This window comes from Hoplias malabaricus, chromosome 1 (assembly GCF_029633855.1).
Source record: "Hoplias malabaricus isolate fHopMal1 chromosome 1, fHopMal1.hap1, whole genome shotgun sequence".
Lineage (NCBI taxonomy): Eukaryota > Metazoa > Chordata > Actinopteri > Characiformes > Erythrinidae > Hoplias > Hoplias malabaricus.
This window is the reverse complement of record NC_089800.1, coordinates 10,764,081-10,784,011: the sequence shown is the minus strand read 5'-3', so window position 1 is coordinate 10,784,011 and position 19,931 is coordinate 10,764,081. Positions and strand designations below refer to the sequence as shown.

Below are 19,931 nucleotides of genomic sequence, written 5' to 3'. Positions count from 1 at the left end.
CTGAAGCTACTGTAGCCACTAAAATGTGCTATAATATCTAATGTACTTAGAGTGGTCAGTAAAGGTTTAAGACCTTTATAACCTGAAAAACTTTGTGATAAAAATACCACTCACCAGGAATAAACAATTCACTCTACTGAATTCGCATACGTTGTATATGAAATATTTTCAGAATATTTAGGTTAACTGAAATGATACAAAATATGAATTTCAGTTTCTGAGTGACTTGTTTCTTTCTGTCCATGTTCAGTTAGAAGGAATAAATCAAACTTCACTTGTAACATGGTGAAATACAAAGTAATACCTAAAGTTTCTGAACACTTCCGCAAGGCACTGCTTTTATGACTGCATTGTGACATGCTTATGAATGTCTGGTTTTACCAAACAGTCCGTCTTTATTCATATTACTTTTATATTTGCTGCAGAAAGAAGTCAGCTCTAAGGCATTTGACTTTCTCAATACTACAGTGGTGGTCAGTCAGGGATTACTGTGATGACAACTGGGATTACTAAACTATTTTCCAAATATGATTCTGAAAATTGAGGTAAACTTTGAGTTGTTTTGAATTTGAAAACAGATCTTAGCCTCACTTTATTGTGTCTTTAATGACTATGTAACTAACATGGTGAATAAATCTGCAGCTATAACACGGTTGACTTCATTGTAATGTATAGTTATTACAGACACAATATAAAGTAGGACCATGTATTTTTGAATGGTAATTGTTGATAAGTTGCCTATTTTTCACATAATTTATAGCTATAGTTCTATATATTTCTCAGTAAGATGCATTTAAATGTCCAGAACCTTGATTTACTATCGATGTACGGAACAAAAAAACAAAACATGATACAAAAAGGGAGACTAAAAAAAAAAAAAAAAGTACTCTATACAAAAACAATTACAGTATAATTACAGCGGATTATCCCTGCTATCAGATTAGTGTCTCACCATAATCAGATTGAAAAAATGACTCTTGAATCATCCTGTCCTGTCATTACTGTAGCTTATGTTTGGCGCCGTTGAGTTTGGCTGAGATGCCGTTTGTGTGGTTTCTTTCCATCTCTCCAGCTTTGCCTTCCCTGACTGGCTTTTTTGTGTATGTCTGCAAAAAAGGGCATTCATTAAATAACAAATGTAAGACAAAGTTAAGGTTGAAATTTTGTTGGTAAATTAGAGATGTTCTATACTTCTCTGGCATACTGTGTTAATCACCAACGTGTGAAAGCAATGCGATATAAATGTAATGTCAACCTTTATGCAACACCCACTATTATCTGACTGGTGCTACTTACCTTCATATAGAAGTTGACAAACAAGAGGACAAGTGTAACCATGTAACTAGACTGAAACATCAGGCAGCCCAGAGGGAATCCACAGGGGAATACAGCTGCACTGAGGGTGTGAGTGATTGTTAAAATAAACTGGACCTGAAAGCAATGAAAGAACCAAGAGAACACAGTCAAATATCTTCTATCGTCGCTGTCGGTACGAAATCTCAAATCCTTTCAAAACTGAAGCAGCTCATGGAAAATGACATACATGGGATTGCACCTTTTAAACAACTAGCTGTCTGTTGTACAATGTGAATATTTCATGGCAGAGTACACCAACTGGACAAGCAGGGATGCAGAGAAATAACTGCCAGTAAATCCAACTGAATGGATAAGAACGTTTCAGAGTCTTCCCACAATCAAATACGGGTAGCACACTGCAATCAAAGGATTTTGTTTGCGTTTTTCCATTATTGTCCAATCACTGCACTACAGTCTTAAGTTTACAAATTTTAACATTTCCCCTGCTCTGATAAAGTGAGAAAAAAATGTTAATAATTAAGTAAATTTAAGTACGAGTAGGTATCATTTCCTTACTGACCAGCTGGGCTTGCGTGAGGTAGCGTTTCCACCACAAGTATTTGTGCATGGAGGGGATTGTGGACAGGCCATAGTAGGAATACATCAGCACATGGATGAAGCTGTTCAACATGGGCCCAAAGAAACCTGTACAAACATCAGTCAGTACATCAGTCACCTCATCTCACCTTTAAGCATTATACAGGGCCACAGCATCGCACCGCTCAATGTGAGCTGTACTCAGACTCTTCTTATTCAGCTCAATAAATATCTGATGAGTCGGATGAACTGGGAAAAGTGTGCAACGCTGCAGTTAAAGAAAATCCTGTGATCCAAATGTCCTTTGATTTTTCTAAAATTAGATTTTCATACAATTCACATTTGCCCAGACCATGCACTGCAGATATGAAAAATGTGATTAAATACTTTGTGTTTATTAACACAACATGCACACAGTAACATGCATGTGCTGGACAATATTTAAAGGGAATTAATCTAATGTAAGCTTTCATAAAACTACATGACACCTATATAGGATTTTTATAACAACTGACATGAAGTTACTGCCAAAAAGAATTAGTTGCCATAAAACTGCCAGAGTCAGATTCACCAGAGAAACACGCAATGTTAGGAATAAGCTTTTATAGATGTTTATTGAGGTTTATGTAATTTTAATGTCATCAAATGATTGTGTGGGTGTCATGTAGCCTTATGACTGATGATGTACTTTAAAGATTTATGAAATCAAGAAACATGCTAAATAATGGCCCTATAAAATGCAAGTCTCACATATAAAAATGGACTAAGGGAATATGTTAGAGCCAAAGTCAATTAACAGTTTGCAGCTCCTCACAAAAACAGCCACAATAATGTGATTTTTTATTTATTTTTTCTAGTGAAAATTAAGGTTTATTTAAATTTTTAAACCTTGTTACAATTTCAGTGCTGTATAGTGTTTACTTTCCAATAAAAAACCTGTATCTCCACAAACAGTAACTTTGCAGGAGAAGGGGAAAAAAATAATTTTCACCAGAAATCAATGTAAAAAGACTGAATTCCTAGTAATTTTGCAGCATTTCTATTGGTCCATTCATCATGATGTAATGTTCACACAATGTGAAGGACAGCTTTGTAGATCCAGATTGGCAGTATTTTTCCCATAAACCCTACAGGACTAGTCCTGTCAACAGGCAGTGAAATGGCTTTCCAGCTGCAGGCAACTGGGGAAAAAAGTGGGGACTCCATATCCATATTTCTGCACAATCCTGAATGAAAGCTGACCCAGCTTTCACACTAGAAGGCGACATGTCTAAGAACATAAATGTGTCGTGTGTGGGTATGTACGATGTCCAGTCTCAAGGCTCACCAGAGACTAACAATATTGGCTACTTTCTTGCATGCTTCCAGTTTTCTTCAAACTGTCACTGTATATGTGCAAAGATGCATCATATAAAATGGGAAAATAAGAGAATGGTTATGAGATTCTCAACCATGTTTACCACCACACTATGGAGAGTAGTAACCAAATGCAGAAATGAACAAAAATTTCAGAGAGCAGGAGCTGGGAAGAACTTGTTGGAGCCACTTGACCATGCCATAAATCGTATGCATAAAGTGAAGAAATTCTCAACTGGATTTGTCACTTATCGTTGTATTGCCGTGTGGCAGCTACTCATCTCATACTTCTCAGACTGGTCACTTGTAGCTGTGTCGCCTGCTAGTGTGAACACACGCTAGGGTGTGAAGTCATAGCTGGGCCACATGTAAAGCATTAGGTAATTTCATTCTTGGAATTATCTTCTAAATATATAATGTTGGTGAGAATCGATGGGATTATAGAGAGTTATTTAAAGACTGGAGGGGAATGCTAATATTTACCATGTTCCTTTTTAGGTTACTTACTTTGTCCGCATGGGATCCAGTTAAGGACGCACCACCAAATATTAAACATGGAGGCATGATGATACACATGCAGGAAGGTGATCTGATTGTTCTTTTTCCTCAGAACAAAGAAGATGGTGTCTAGAAACTCGATGAGCTTGGAGAAGTAGTACCACCACAACACTTTTGCCACCTGCTCAAGTAAGAGATATATACAAAGTGGACATATATGAATGAGCATGTGACCTCCAATATGCAACGTAACAAAATGGTACATTTTCTCTCAATGTTGCACCTTTTAATATGGAAAACGTCTTACGTAATTGAGTCCCAGGTTCACCCAGGTACATTCTGGTGTGTATTCTGCTCCCAAATACCATGGAAGCTCCCCATCTTTAAACCTTAAAACCTCTGAGGTGCTCTATTTAAAACTATTCATGTTGCCAATTAATGTTTTTAAGCATTACACATATTCACCACTTTGTTGTTACCAGACCCAACATTTTGGAATGTGTCGCTGGCATCTAATTAAAAATGGGCTCATATTTTTCAAGCAAACAATAAGCCAAGCTCTTGCCCCTCACTGCCGTTGTATGCTTAGGGTAGGTACACGAGCTTTGCCTGACGTAAACAAGGACTACTGACGTGCAGACTGACCAATTAAATGTTTACAGAGAAGGTTATCGACCAATAACTGTAGCGCTACAGTCAGACCGTCCAATCAGAAGAATTTAGGCTACTTCACCACGCCCCCTTCTCACTCAAGCGAACCAATCGGAGTAGGGGAGGGCGGGACTAGTTTGTGAACGAAACGCTTCTCGAAGTTCTATGTTAGCTCTAGAAAAACAAAATCCCGGACGTTTGTGAAATTCCGCCCGGACATTTTTTAAGTCTAAAATAGAGGACATGTCCGGGTAAAATACCCTATTGTTGTGCGTACTATGTTTTAAGTCAGCCCATACAGCTGTGATGCATTTTAAGAGTTAATAAAAACAGGAAACATTATAATTTAAAAAACTATTTGTGAATGGTCTATAGCATGGCACACACTCTTCTGAAAATGCACTTGAGTGTCATGTAGGCTAATTGCTAAAAAGATATGCTGGAGCTGAACCACAAAGCACAAATAAGTCATAGCAATGAAATGTCTCATGCTGGAGTCCCCCATGCTCACATGCAGGGCTCTCAAACTTATTTCCAGGAGGAACACGGCACGGCACAGTTTAGTGTTTCCTCCTGCTTTAGCATGCATGGTAATGAGTGAATCAAAGCTGGAGAAACACTAAACCAAGCCTGTGGCCCTTCAGGCCCGGTGTATGAGCACCCTGGCATTACACAGTGTAGTAGAAATATGTTTATTTTTGACTGAAATATATAAATATAACAGGGTGCCCAAGCATTATTAAGCAGCTTTTCAAACTGTTTATCATCACATTCACATTCAGTACATACCACTCACTGCCTGAGACTGTACTGAGCTGCTACCATTGGTGATCTCTGAAATAGCAAGTGCTTCATCTTATTCAACCCTCTCAAATACACAAAAACATCACTTTCAAAAACTGAGATATAACAAAAACTACTGAAGGATTTTTCAGTGGATAACCCAAGGTAGCGTTAAGCAATTTTTTTCAATCATTTTTTTTCCATGTTTTGAAACGGCTAAAAATACACGGTCCCCTAGTGGCCTGGATTTGTCCGACTTTCTGGGGAACACACATTATGCAGACGTGTGTTTTTGGTTTTTAAGACAGATAAAGCTAATCTGCAGAGCTGAAGAAAAACATGAATATTATTTGGCTTCAGCTTAATGAAATATGACCACACTATGTTGAGGTTTCTGCAATAGTTCCTGTACTGACAACACAGACTCAAACTGAGCTGTCCTACAACACCTCATTGATTTAAAAATAAATGGTGATAGATGATGAAAAAGAGGACACGTTTCGGGGGGGGGGGGGGGGGGGTTGGATGAGCTTTATACCTTTATTTGCTACACATGGGAAAACATGAGATTTCTTTTTTAATTCATCCGAGAACTTACATTTACATTTCGGCATAGCTGCTCGAGATGAGGGTAGGTACATGAGCTTTGCCTGACGTAAACAAGGACTACTGACGTGCAGACTGACCAATTAAATGTTTATCAACCAATAACGGTAGCTTTACAGTCAGACCGTCCAATCAGAAGATTTTAGGCTACTTCACCATGCCCCCTTCTCACTCAAGCGAACCAATCGGAGTAGGGGAGGGCGGGACTAGTTTGTGAACGAAATGCTTCTCGAAGTTCTATGTAAGCTCTAGAAAAACAAAATACCGGATGTTTGTGAAATTCCGCCCAGACATTTTTTTAAGTCTAAAAAAGAGGACATGTCCGGGTAAAAGAGGACGTCTGGTCACCCTACTTTAGTGTTTCTAGTGTACTAAAGTTCAATAGCTTAGCTAACTGAGTAGGTATCCATTTTAGTCAAAAAGCTTTAGTGTACATAACTTGCTGAATTATGGGAAGTGTAGTGTTTCTCACTCACCCTGACATCACCATCCCCTGCTTCAAAAAGGCTCTGACATTTCAGGCGGTAGCCCGCTGACCATGTTGATGAAATTAGCTTTAACACACACACACACACACACACACACACACAGAGGAAGGAAAACAACGAGACAAGCTCTCATAAAGGTAACCGAACTGGTAAAAGTAGAAGTTTTTTTTAAAACAGATACACACACAGACACTAATCTCCCAGTCTCCTGTCCTTATAGTTTTATGTGTAGTACATTATTCATTAAGAAGACAGGCATTCACTTTATCTCTCTATCGCTCTCTTTGTTATGATCTTCTCTCACTGGTAAAAGAGAATGACAGGAGATAGAAATTCTTCTCACTCTTCTTTTTTCTTTTTGTCCTATACACTGTGGTTTTTCCCCATTCTTTGCTTTCACAACCTCTGTTTCTCTTCATCTTCTCTAATCCTCTCACATCTCACAGGACAGAAGTCATGCTGTGACCTCCACTGTCACACTGTCTATCTCTCTGACCAGTGTCTGACCTTTCAGGCATCAATAGTTTTATGCACAACATCCCATTCCTTCTATTTATCTCCTTCATTTTCTGTATTTCCATACTCTGTTTCTCTAGGAAATAGTTACCAAGTAATTCATAGTAGGAATAATGTATATTAATAATATAATAATCAAGAAATACTGAATAGTATTATATCATAGTAGTCACTGAATACTTTACATTATTTGTCCAATGGTTCATAGTAATTATTAAATAGCAATTAGTAATTAGAAAATAATTGATACTAGCTCAAATAATAAATAATATTCACTGAAGATACACTAGAAAAGTGGAAGAGTGTTGTGAGGAAACTAATGTGGGCTGGACTAAGATCCTCTAGGATGAAAAGACCCACTTGGTCCTGGTCCTACCTCCACCAGCATGTAGAATGACAGCACTGTGACTGAGAAGTTGTACAGTAGCAGAACGTTCTTCAGTGAATAGGCCGGCCTGTTTTTCATATACTTTGGTCCCACGTAGACTATGAAGAGGTAGAGGAAGGTAAGGAGCAGAGTAGGTGTGCAGGAGTCCAGGAGCAGCCATCCTCGCACTCTTGGATCTAACAGAAAATACATATTATTAAAATAATGCTCTTAAAAGTGGCAGTACTGTTTTGTTAGTGCATAAGAACTAATTGTGTGTGTGTTTGTATAGCCACCTCCAAGGTGTGTTCCCGCCTTGTGCCCTGTGATTTCGGGTAGGAGAGAATTTATTCTGCACCTACCTTCCCATTGTTGGAATGCCAGAGACACTTCAGAGACACTGGTGGTCTAGCTAAACTAGTCTTGTTCGTAAAGTGCATGGTAGCTTTCAACTTCTGGTCCAGTCTGAAAACTCATGGTTAACTGAAAACCCTCGAGTAACCCCTGGGACATTTGTATTCCTGAAGCCATGTTGTCTCATTGTACACAACACAAAGCCAGTACTGCTGTGACTGGGGAGAAGGAGGGGGAGAAATCTTTCAAATGTTTAATCCTGTGCACAGATTCATGAGAAAATATATGAATTCATGTCTGTGCCTATTAAAAATGCTAGGACCTAAAGCACATAAGTAGCATTCAACAAGGATTTGCGTTATTAGTACGGATTAAATAGTGTTAGCAGGTTACGGCTGACTGCGGATAAACTTTGACACACTTAGCTCTGGTGCACAAAGTTACGTTACAGTGCCGCCTTTGACTTAACAGCAATTCAGGCTTAACAAAGAGCTTTTATACTGAATCCTAATTTGCATTGAGGGAGTCTGCTTGTCTTTTATCTTTATACGTCTAATGGAGTTCACATGGACCTTGCTAATGTCTCTAGGGCTGTGGTTCTCAAACTGCCACATTTCTGCTGTTATTTGTGGGTAGTTAAGTGGCAGAAAAACGTTTGCACCATCTAGTGGGTCCTGAGGGCCAGTGTGAAGACCACTGTTTCAGGGAATGAATCTAGTGAACTCATTCATTCATTCGTTCATTCATTCATTCATTCATTCATTCATTGTCTGTTAATGCTTATACAGTTCCGGGTCGCGCCAGGTCTGGAACCAACCCAGAATCACTGGACGTAAGGCAGGAACACATATTGGAGGAGGTGCCAGCCCTTTGCAGGGTGATGCACACTCACACATTCTATACTGAACCCCACCTTATGGCAGTGTGGAAAGAATATTGAAGACGCAAACCTCTCTCTCCGAATAGCTTATCCACTGCGGCGTTTATCCACTTGTCAGCAGCATAGTAATAATTCTGAAAAGGACAAGATAGAAAATATTTTAAATACATTGGCTAACGCTGGCTTGATTCTCTTTGTCTTTCTAGGTCACAGAAAAATGAGAGAAATAATTGAGTCCAATAAAATGTATCTCCAATATAGCAAATTTACAGGAGAAGGAATACTCAGCAGGTTCATCCTGTGCAAGTACTGCTCTATAACACTTCCATATGTTGTATAAGATATATATCACAATGTATTACATACATCTTATATTACAAATGCAAAATTTCAACATGCATTTTTTTTCTTTTTGCCGCATGATGTAAATGGGCCTAAATATTTAATCCACAAAGGCATAATTTCCATTATCACTACCATAAGTACCTTTATTCAATAGTATCCTATCCTTCATTCAATACTGGAGTAATGTTTCTAATGAACTCGGCAAAATGGTTTTCAATATCCTTGATCAGCAGAAAATAAGATAAGAAAGACAAACACTCTGCATTGAAAACACCAATGTGTCCTTTCTCATTTTACAGGTCACTGTCTCTTCTCTGTCTCAGTCTCATTCTCTCACTCACTCACTTTCTCCTCTCATCTGTCCCTGTATCTGTGTGAGAGGTCACACAGTTCTACATATATATATTGATATATGTTTTCTCTTTTTGAAGGAACACTGCTTTTTTCTCCCTCACAATGCACCTAACGTCCAAACTTAAGTGCACCTTGGGCATCACCTCTCTCTCTCTCTCTCTGTGTGTGTGTGTGTGTGTGTATCCACCACCACTGATTACCAGTCCAATTTTTTCTCCTCAAGCACAGTCAAATCTAAATATTAGTTAAATTATATTTTTATATAAAACTATATGATTCTGATATTAATGAGCATCTCCAGAATCACATCAGGTTCTGGGCCTGATCCACACTTGGTGAAGCCACAACAATAAAAAAGGCTTTGTTGTGCGTCTGAAGTATCTGTGAGCTTCGATGAACACTCTTGACTGAGCAGGTATTGCGGGACACACTGCTGGAAATGTGTTCTTTAGTGCACTATGCGAGACGCCTTGATTAAGACGTTAAACCTCAGGTATAAATTTAATGACTCAGAGCTGGTCTAATAGAAAGTCTTAAACAATTAAACATAAAAAGTGCACTTACGCAACTGAAATATAAGGACAGCTACATTTTCGTAATAAATATCACTCAAAAAATGTTTGATATTTGAGCACAGGCACACAACTCTTCTAAACCTATCTTTATGACAACAGCAACAACCAGAGGAGAGCTTTGCAGATATTTCCATCTTAAGCTGGTTTCATTCATCCACAAAGGATGTGTGGACACTGGGTACTCTTATGACCATACATGGCCAACAACTGGGCAGTGCCTAGGGATCTATTTCCAAGCTTCTTTCACTTCGCATTTCAGTTTAACTGAGTTGCCTTCAACAAAAAAAAAAGGACAACTGCTGGCTGAAGTGCAGAAGTTTCTTGAACCCTGCAGAGTGGTCTTTTCCAAGTTCTGCTTCTCATAATCAGAACTGCATCAAACCCTTGGCTTTTTTAGCATCAAAAGTAAAACAATGAGACACATAAAATGTGAGTCATCATTATTATTTATTTTCTATTGCAAATCCTAAGCCTTTGGGTCATAACATCCATTGCACTTCTGTGAATGCTCAAGACCAGATGTTGGAATATGGCTGTGAGAATTAGACTGCATTCAGCCACGAGAACACTAATGATGTGATTAAAATCACAAATGCCTATTAAATGGAGCTCCATCACTTCTGAAAATACCGTTCCACGTTACACAGCCTGATGGGAGCTTTATACCCCCCCACTCTAGACAGTGTCTTGAATGGGGCTTGATGAACTTAGGCTCATGTGCAGCTGCTCCAGTGCGTCTCGTTCTATTGGACAATATTAACTGTGTGTCAGCAACTGGGTGGTGCGCTGCCATCAAAATGGTGGTTAGTTACTCACCGTGAGCTCCATGTCTGAGCTGTGTGTGTTGTGCCGCTGTACACTCAGGCTGCTCGGTGTTTTCAGAGACGCTCCGTTGTACCGGATGGCCGCTGCGTTCTCTCCGCGTCTCCCTGCGCCTCCGCCGCTGAGTCATGCGCCCGCTGCGCTGCTGCTGCACGCCACCGATAACCGCTCAGGCTCCGCGGGATTTTTGTGTTTCTGGGCGGAGCTCCGAGCCCCACGGCCCCGCCTAAAGAGCCGCTTTTATCTGTGTTTTCTGAGGGACCCACGCGATAAAGGCTTTATTCGCCGAGGATGCGGGGACAACGAACAGGTTATTATTTAATTCTTACCCGTTTTCGGACAAGGCCCGTCTTCCTGCAAGATGATTGGCTGGTGGTGCCCGCCCTGAATGTGTAGTCGTCGAGGAAAGATTGAGGATTTGCTACCGGCGAGTGATCGACCTCCTTATAGGCCAATCCTGACGCTGGAGGCGGGGCTGGTCGGAAAACGGGCGGGAAATACATGCACGTGTATAGTATCCCCCACCCTCCAGTTTTATTGTTCATGAAGCACATTTACTGTTATATTAATCACTATAATTGATATTCACCTCAATTTTATGTTTATTTAGTTCATATTTTATTGCTAGTATTTCAATTTTATGCGTGTTTTATTCACATATTTATTTGCAAATACTGTGAGCTGCATTTCTGTGTATGAAAATTTATTCATGTGTATTTTTCATGTACATATTTGCCAATGCCATACCAAAAAATCAATACAAGAAGAAGAAATTAATATTAAATCAAGGCCAATGGCAATGTAGACAATTCCATTACATATTTATAAATGTTTATATATATATATTTACATCCAAAGCCGTTCTAATATGCCGTTCCAAACATTCATTCTCTGAGGTTCATGGTTTATAACAATTAAATCTGACATTTTTATGTCATACAAAACGACAGGAATTTACACTTTGAACTTTATTATTTATTGATGTTACATGGTTAGGAAAGTGTAGCATTTTTGCCTAAGGACTCATTGGTGAAGCATGGTGTGCAGATTGGTTGGGAAATTGAGTTTACCAACAGCATAAGACTGGCTCAGTCTACAGGAAGCCTGTGCTGCTGTGCAAGAAAAAAATAAAATAGGTAATTAAATCTTAGACCAATATTTTACAATCCTGTTCCTGGAATCTCAAGAACCACACAAATTTATCTGATTGTATTCATTGGCTATTTAACTTGTCTTTCTTAAAGTTTAAATGAATGCAGGAAAGTTTTCTATGCTAGGTACTGTTAAGAACTGCTCCAGGATCAGCATTGAGTAACTGATCTATTAGAAGGCAACATCCGACCATAAACAGGTCAAACGTCAAAGTGAACCTTGGTATACTGACCAAAATATGCAAAAGGCTACCTCAGTACACTCACAGCAAATGATTGACCGGGCGAATATTCAAAGCAGGTCTGAACCCATATTGGACTACCAGGACAATATTTGGGTACAGCAGTGAAGTCATTTCAGATTCATTCAGAAACTAGGATTTTTATGAATCTGTGTGTGAAGCTTGTCCAAAAAAACGGGCATCGCTATAAGCAGCATCTGTCACGCAGACAGGTCACTGTGCCCTTTCATGGCAACATGTCAATGAAGCTCCTTGTTCTTATTAACTGACAGCATATTTATAAGGTGGAAATTTGGCTTACTAGAAAGCCAACGTTAGCTTTGTGTTTACAAGTTGTAGGATACATCGCATCTAGCACTGAATTTACTGACATGTTCTACATCGATCACAGTCATATCTGAACATCTATCTTGTGTAGAGGTTTACCAGTCCATTGCAGAGCAGGTGCGAGTCACTCATAAACCTGTGTACAATTTCATCCAGTCAGTCCAAAGCATTGGGTGTTACAACAAATATTACTATACTATCTTAAATTTTGCTTTATACATGTTTCTTTTACTTTACACAAAATATGAAGTCATGTTTGTCACTAAAACCTCATCTTAATCAATCATTCCCCTGTCTTGATTATGGCAATCAGGGCTTTCAGCATCCTTTTTTGTTTGCATATTTTGTCAGGTTACCAAGCATTTATATCTGTACTAAACATACATTATAAAAACGCAACATTCAAAGCATTTCTCTGTGTATTTCTAAATTTAGCTGTGTACTGCACTTTTTTAGCCTTTTATGGTCATAACTGAGTTGACTCATTCAATAATAAATGATTATTGTATAGGCCTCTCTTTTAGATTAGATTAGATTACATTCAATTTATTGTCACATACAAAGTTATACAAGTACAACATTGCAGTGAAATGATTTTTCTGTCTGCCCACTCACATAACAGGGGTTAGGTGTGCGCAACAGACGCGACGTAAACAGGTGCCCGCACCAACATACAGTTAGAAGAAACAGCTGGATTACATTGGGGAAGCACACAAGCAATACACACAGATAGTTTAATTCACGTGGACAAAAAGCAGTAGGGTGCCTATTCAAGGGGGGAAAGTGGGGGGGGGGGCAGGTTCAGTTCGTGAAAAATGTCCAGAAATGTAGTAGCAGTCACGTGTCCTTGAGCCCCACAGTTCAGACAGGGGAGGGGTGCAGCAGATCTCCATGATGACCGTTCCTCCGGAGGAGTTGGCTGGGGCAGCCAAAACAGATAAAATTCAGCTTGTTAGAATCAGAGACCTGCACTGGTCTTCCAAACGTTCAATCTTGGAGCTCAAAGGCGTTAGTTGCTCCTTGATGAAATCCAAGCTTCTACGCACAGTCACAGTCTGTGTGCCAACGGCTCTGCCCATCCCATCAATCATGTTGGTCAGTTTCCTTGGGCTGTTTACAACTGACTCAACTCTTTTCATTTTCCAATAAACCAGGGCAACACCTAAACCAATCAGCAGAAAGCCCACGATCCAAATAGGTATACATCTTCAATGTCCTCAATGGAAAGAGGCACTAGACACACCATGCGCCACCTCTCCCATCCATCCATGGCATATCCAGCCGGCGTTGTTCCATCAGGGCAGGTGGGCCCCCCCGTGCCCAAGCTTCTCCTTGAGAAGATGGTGTCAATGGCGTTGAGAGACCAGCTGATCAATTCCATTTTTAATTTTTAATTCGAAGAGCAGTGTTAAGAGAGACTCCGAGGGTAGACACGACAAGACCAGAGAAGCTAAGCAGGAAGGATGAGCGGAGAGGGAGAAAATGCAACCACCTCCCACGAGAGCAAGAGAGAAAAAAAAATAGGCTATGTCTAAAACATGGCTGCCATCTTGAAAGTCACCATATTGGATCAAGGGCAAGTTTTTTTCCAATGGATGCCCTGTGACTTTTGACTGACCCTGTAATTGTAGTTACATTGTGTTTTTCAAAAACCTAAGTGCTTACAAAGATGGTACAAAGAACCAGCTGGGTTGACATCAGCAGCAGAGTGAGCAGGCAGTTAACCACCAGCCAGCAGCAATAAGGATGTGCTCCCTCAGCTGACACCAGCAGCTGTGAGGGGCAGCACCAACTAACATAACAGAGCAGAAGTATGTGCTGCTATGGTCGATATCAACAGCAGCTAGCAGTGAAGTTAGTATCCTGCTATTCTTCAAGCAGCAGCAATGAGGACCTGCACATTCAGTCAAACAGAGATTTGAAATAAGGTAAAACAGGACACACAGACTCCAATCTCTCACACACTCACTAATTTGATCACTCACTCAATAACTCAATTAATTAAGTCACATATTCATTCATTCATTGTCTGAAACCACTTATCCAATTCAGGGTCGAGGTGGATCCGGAGCCTACCCGGAATCACTGGGCACAAGGCAGGAACACACCCTGGTGTGGGGACTGTGGGAGGAAACCGGAGCACCCAGAGGGAACCCATGCAGACACAGGGAGAACACACCATCTCCTCACAGACAGTCACCCGGAGTAAACCCACGCAGACACAGGCAGAACACACCACACTCCTCACAGACAGTCACCCGGAGGAAACCCACGCAGACACAGGCAGAACACACCACACTCCTCACAGACAGTCACCCGGAGGAAACCTACGCAGACACAGGCAGAACACACCATCTCCTCACAGACAGTCACCCGGAGGAAACCCACGCAGACACAGGCAGAACACACCACACTCCTCACAGACAGTCACCCGGAGGAAACCCACGCAGACACAGGCAGAACACACCACACTCCTCACAGACAGTCACCCGGAGGAAACCTACGCAGACACAGGCAGAACACACCATCTCCTCACAGACAGTCACCCGGAGGAAACCCACGCAGACACAGGCAGAACACACCACACTCCTCACAGACAGTCACCCGGAGGAAACCCACGCAGACACAGGCAGAACACACCACACTCCTCACAGACAGTCACCCGGAGGAAACCTACGCAGACACAGGCAGAACACACCATCTCCTCACAGACAGTCACCCGGAGGAAACCCACGCAGACACAGGCAGAACACACCACACTCCTCACAGACTGTCACCCGGAGGAAACCCACGCAGACACAGGCAGAACACACCACACTCCTCACAGACAGTCACCCGGAGGAAACCCACGCAGACACAGGGAGAACACACCACACTCCTCACAGACAGTCACCCGGAGGAAACCTACGCAGACACAGGCAGAACACACCATCTCCTCACAGACAGTCACCCGGAGGAAACCCACGCAGACACAGGCAGAACACACCACACTCCTCACAGACAGTCACCCGGAGGAAACCCACGCAGACACAGGCAGAACACACCACACTCCTCACAGACAGTCACCCGGAGGAAACCCACGCAGACACAGGCAGAACACACCACACTCCTCACAGACAGTCACCCGGAGGAAACCCACGCAGACACAGGCAGAACACACCGTACTCCTCACAGACAGTCACATGGAGTGGGACTCGAACCCACAACCTCCAGGTCCCTGGAGCTGTGTGACTACACCACCGTGCCTAAGCACAGGTCCGCCTAAGTCACATGTTTACTCACTTAATCACTCAAACTTTTTTCATAACACAGATTCACACACTTTCATTTAATCAGTCTTTCACATATTTACTCATGTTTAAAAAATGTTCCACGCTGTGTTCTTAGACTATGGTCTTCTTTTTGGGTAGACAAACCACTGTACCCTTCCAATTTTTTATAGAATTATTTACAGGCTACATGTTAAAACCAATAAAATCCACTACAATATCCATTCACCAAGAAAACACAGAATCACATGTGCAATTTGTGTCCAATGGAAACTATTTTGCAAGGATTATGTCCCATTCGAATATTCTTAACCAATCACACATTTTAGCTGTTGTCATAGCAATGGACTGACAGTATTTCCAAAGAAATATACTGAGATTTTATTTTTAAAAAAGGAAATTGTGATTTTCATACCACCTTCTAAGTGTTCCCTTACACATACCCAAGATTTTGGTTAGTGTTGTTTTTTATGGCACGTTTCGCCTTGGTGATGAATGAACATAAGCTTTTTAACCCACATGCAAAACCACTTTGGTGATGAATGATAAACTTGGTTGTTGTTTTATCGCTCTGTTTAATTCAGATAGCAGTGGTTTTGTCGATGGAAGTTTATCACTCAAATGATCAAATCCCGTATATATTTTAATTTTACTTTCAATACAAATGTGTTATCAAATCTATCTTTATCTGTTAATATTTACAACTCTCTCTCTCCTGTCTATGTGTGTGTGTGTATATCTACGCCTTGAATGTCCGCCCCCTCCACCGCGCTGAACAGGCGCTAGGGCGGAGCCACAAACGGCGCCTGTGACAACGGGCGGAGTCAGGGGCGGGGCTTGTTTGTGAGGGCGGAGTTTGAGAACTCGGGCACTGGAGCAGGCAGCGGAGCTGTGAGTGGCTGCTCGACGGTGGGGTGATGCTAGGAAGTGGGGTGATGTGGGTCGACACTGCCGCCGCCTTCCGGTTGGACCAGAGGCAAGCAGAAGTGCCAAGAAAAGCGATAAGGAACGGGTGAATGCTCGGGTTAAGGGTTCCTGCACCAATTCTGTCCTTATCAGCAGTGATATACAGTGCAGAGGCTCCCACTGTCATGTGTCATTAAGAGCTACATTAAATATATACATAGTAGTAGTTGATTGATTCATTATTTAATTAGGACTTCAAGCATATTTATTTTTAACAAAATATGCACATTTTTTATATACACTTACTGTTAATTAATTTAAGATAATGAAAAAACAAAGCATAAATCATGTCATGCAAAATCTATGAAACTTGTATGTTTTTTAATATGTTAAACTTACCAAATTAATAGAAATAATATATGAATATAGATTAATTATCCTCATATGGCATATAAGGCCTAGTGTAAAATCTTCCTAAAATTTGATATAATTTAAAGCAATCTTGGGTAATAGAAAGGCACTATATAAACTATTGTTATTATTATTATTATCAAAAGAGTAGAAGCTGTCATTACTGCAAAGGCATGAAATAACCTGGGCGGCACGGTGGTGGAGCAGGTAGTGTCGCAGTCACACCGCAGGTTGTGAGTTCAAGTCCCACTCTGGGTGACTGTGAGGAGTTGGTGTGTTCTCCCTGTGTCCATGTGGGTTTCCTCCGTGTTCTCCCTGTGTCCATGTGGGTTTCCTCCGGGTGCTCTGGTTTCCTCCCATGGTCCAAAAACAGACATTGGTAGGTGGATTGGCATCTCCAAAGTGTCTGTAGGTGTGAGTGAATGTGTGAGTGTGTGTCGCCCTGTAAAGGACTGGCACCCCCTCTTGGTTGTGTTCCCGCCTTGCACCCAGTGTATCTAGGAAGGCTCCGGACCCACCGTGACCCTGAATTAGAAAAGGGGTTACAGATCATGAATGAATGAAATGATTGAGGGCGGCACAGTGGCGCAGCAGGTAGTGTCGCTCCAGGGACCTGGAGGTTGTGGGTTCGATTCCCGCTCCGGGTGACTGTCTGTGAGGAGTGTGGTGTGTTCTCTCTGTGTGTGGGTTTCCTCCGGGTGACTGTCAGTGAGGAGTGTGGTGTGTTCTCTCTGTGTTTGTGTGGGTTTCCTCCGGGTGACTGTGTGTGAGGAGTGTGGTGTGTTCTCCCTGTGTTTGTGTGGGTTTCCTCCGGGTGACTGTCTGTGAGGAGCGTGGTGTGTTCTCCCTGTGTCTACGTGGGTTTCCTCCGGGTGCTTCGGAAACCTTGTGCCCAGTGGTTCCAGGTAGGCTCTTATCCCTGAACTTCATAAGGGTTATAGATAATGAATGAATGAAAGAATGAAATGAATAAAATAACCTTTTAATCTCCTTTATTTCGGAAGAAGAGTTTGATGATGTCTACAGTCCTTTGGCTATTTTATATCTGTTCTCTTAAGCAGATTACAAGAATGTCTGGATAAGTGAAGTAAACTACCTGATGCAGATAGTCCTCACAAAAATATTCCAATATATTGTGTGAAATCCTAACAGAAGCATAAGGCTACTGCAGCACAAAGGCAAGGCAAGTTTATTTATAGAGCACTTTTCATACAGAAGCAATTCAAAGTGCTTTAAAGAAAAAAAACAAACAAATTAAAATAAAAGCCAGAATAAAATCATAGTCCAATAAAACAATTACATAAAAGGAGTAAAATGATTAAATGATTAAAAATGATTAAAACAATTTAAAATGATACAATAAAAGAAAAGAAATAAAATGCAGTTACAGAAATAAAAGTGCAGAATTTCCTAAAGATGTTTTCAAAAAGGTAACTGTAAATAGGTGATGATTAGGGCGTGATATATCAGCAGGGTTTTTTTTTTCTTCCGTGCTTATCAATGCCCCATGATCTTAAGAGTTTGGAAAAGAGTTCAGTCTCCAAATCACCTCCCAAAGTCCAGTTATTGTGATAATATGATGTTTTACTACTCAGCACTTCTCATCGTTTGAATCAAAAATGGGAGAGTAGAACATTATTTAATTCATTTAGTCTCTGCAGGTATTATGAAGTCAAGGGAATATTGCATCCACAGTTGATTTCTGAATTGGAGTAGTTTCTGTGACCTCAGTAATGTTCTTATGGCTGAATAACATCAAACCCTCCCTCAAAAAAAAAAATATATATATATATATTTCAATATCAAGTTTACCAAGACTTCACAGAAAAGTCTGGTACTGCAGCGAAGGGGGAGGAAGAAATGACCAGAACCTTTATTTTTTACATAACTTAATTTTTCAAAGAAATTATATATAAAAATATATAAACGTTTGTATACGGAATTTTTATTTCGATTAGGAGGGCTCTGACTATTATAGGTGCAAATGTATAAATGGCAAATAGAAATGTTAAAGATGCCATTCAGGTTGTGCAATATAAATATGCTTTTGCGTTTAGAGGTCTGCAATATATGCATATACACATGTGTGAAAGATAAGGCTTGTTAAGCGGGGTAGAGAGAAGGAAGACTTCTTTTTAATGACATGCTGATTTGCTTTTCCAGAAGGTGATCTGTTTAACAGGTGATCGTCCTTCCTATTTTCCATATATCAAATGATCTTTAGAGTTTAGGCATCAGTGAGTTTGACCTTCAAATCACCTCCCAAAGTCCACTTACTGCAGCTCTATGGGATTTTATTGCTTAGCACTCAAATTTTAGCAAATTAGCAACAAACCATTCATTCATTATCTGTAACTGCTTACCCAGTTCCTACCTGAAATTACTGGGCACAAGGCGGGAACACACCCTGAAGAGGGCGCTAGTCCTTCACACACACACTCACACGTTTGAGTTGCCAATCCACCTACCAACCTGTGTTTTTGGACTGTGGGAGGAAACCCACGCGGACACAGGGAGAACACACCACACTCCTCACAGACAGTCACCCGGAGCAGGACTCGAACCCACAACCTCCAGGTGACTGCGACACTACCTGCTGCACCACTGTGCCATCAGCAACAAACCAGATAATCAAAAATACGCAGCTAAAACAATTTAATTTAAATTTGATTTATTCTTAGCCAGTGATCTTTCTGAGCTGGGGTTAGTAAGTAATTAAGACAATTGTCTCAGCTTGAGTTGAGTTGAGACCATCTGTTTCAAACTCAAACAAAAAACTAGAATTAAGTCACCGTGTATTTATTCATTCCCCATGATAAACAGTGAGAAACACCGAGACGGGTTGCAGGTTTGACAACCTTCAGTTTTATCAGTAATTGTTTCAGTGAGTGCAGTATTTGCATAGTCAAACCTGGAGAGCCTAATGTGGCCTCCCTTGCGCACATTTTGCGTACAGACGCAAATGACCCCAGGCCTAGCCATTCAGAATTGGATCAGAAGGATTTCTGCAGGACTTTGCATAGGTTTAAACATGTCCACAGACCACTTTAACTTCCCAAAGACAATAACTTGGATTTTATAAAGCATTACATTTAAAATTTTGTTAGGGTGAAGGTGTAGCTATTGCTAATATGTAT

At 40.8% G+C, this 19,931-nt stretch overlaps 1 protein-coding gene across 1 annotated transcript; it reads right to left on the bottom strand.

Moving 5' to 3' along the window:
- Nucleotide 1: 1 nt before the first annotated feature.
- elovl2 (ELOVL fatty acid elongase 2) lies at nucleotides 2–11,098 on the bottom strand. Its single transcript, XM_066646654.1, has 8 exons — nucleotides 10,483–11,098; nucleotides 8,463–8,526; nucleotides 7,168–7,355; nucleotides 6,264–6,341; nucleotides 3,757–3,928; nucleotides 1,877–2,001; nucleotides 1,297–1,431; nucleotides 2–1,106 (listed from the first exon to the last, which is right to left on the bottom strand). The coding sequence occupies exons 1-8, from the start codon at nucleotides 10,492–10,494 to the stop codon at nucleotides 999–1,001; spliced, it is 882 nt and encodes a 293-aa protein (XP_066502751.1). The 5' UTR covers nucleotides 10,495–11,098; the 3' UTR covers nucleotides 2–998.
- Nucleotides 11,099–19,931: the final 8,833 nt, after the last annotated feature.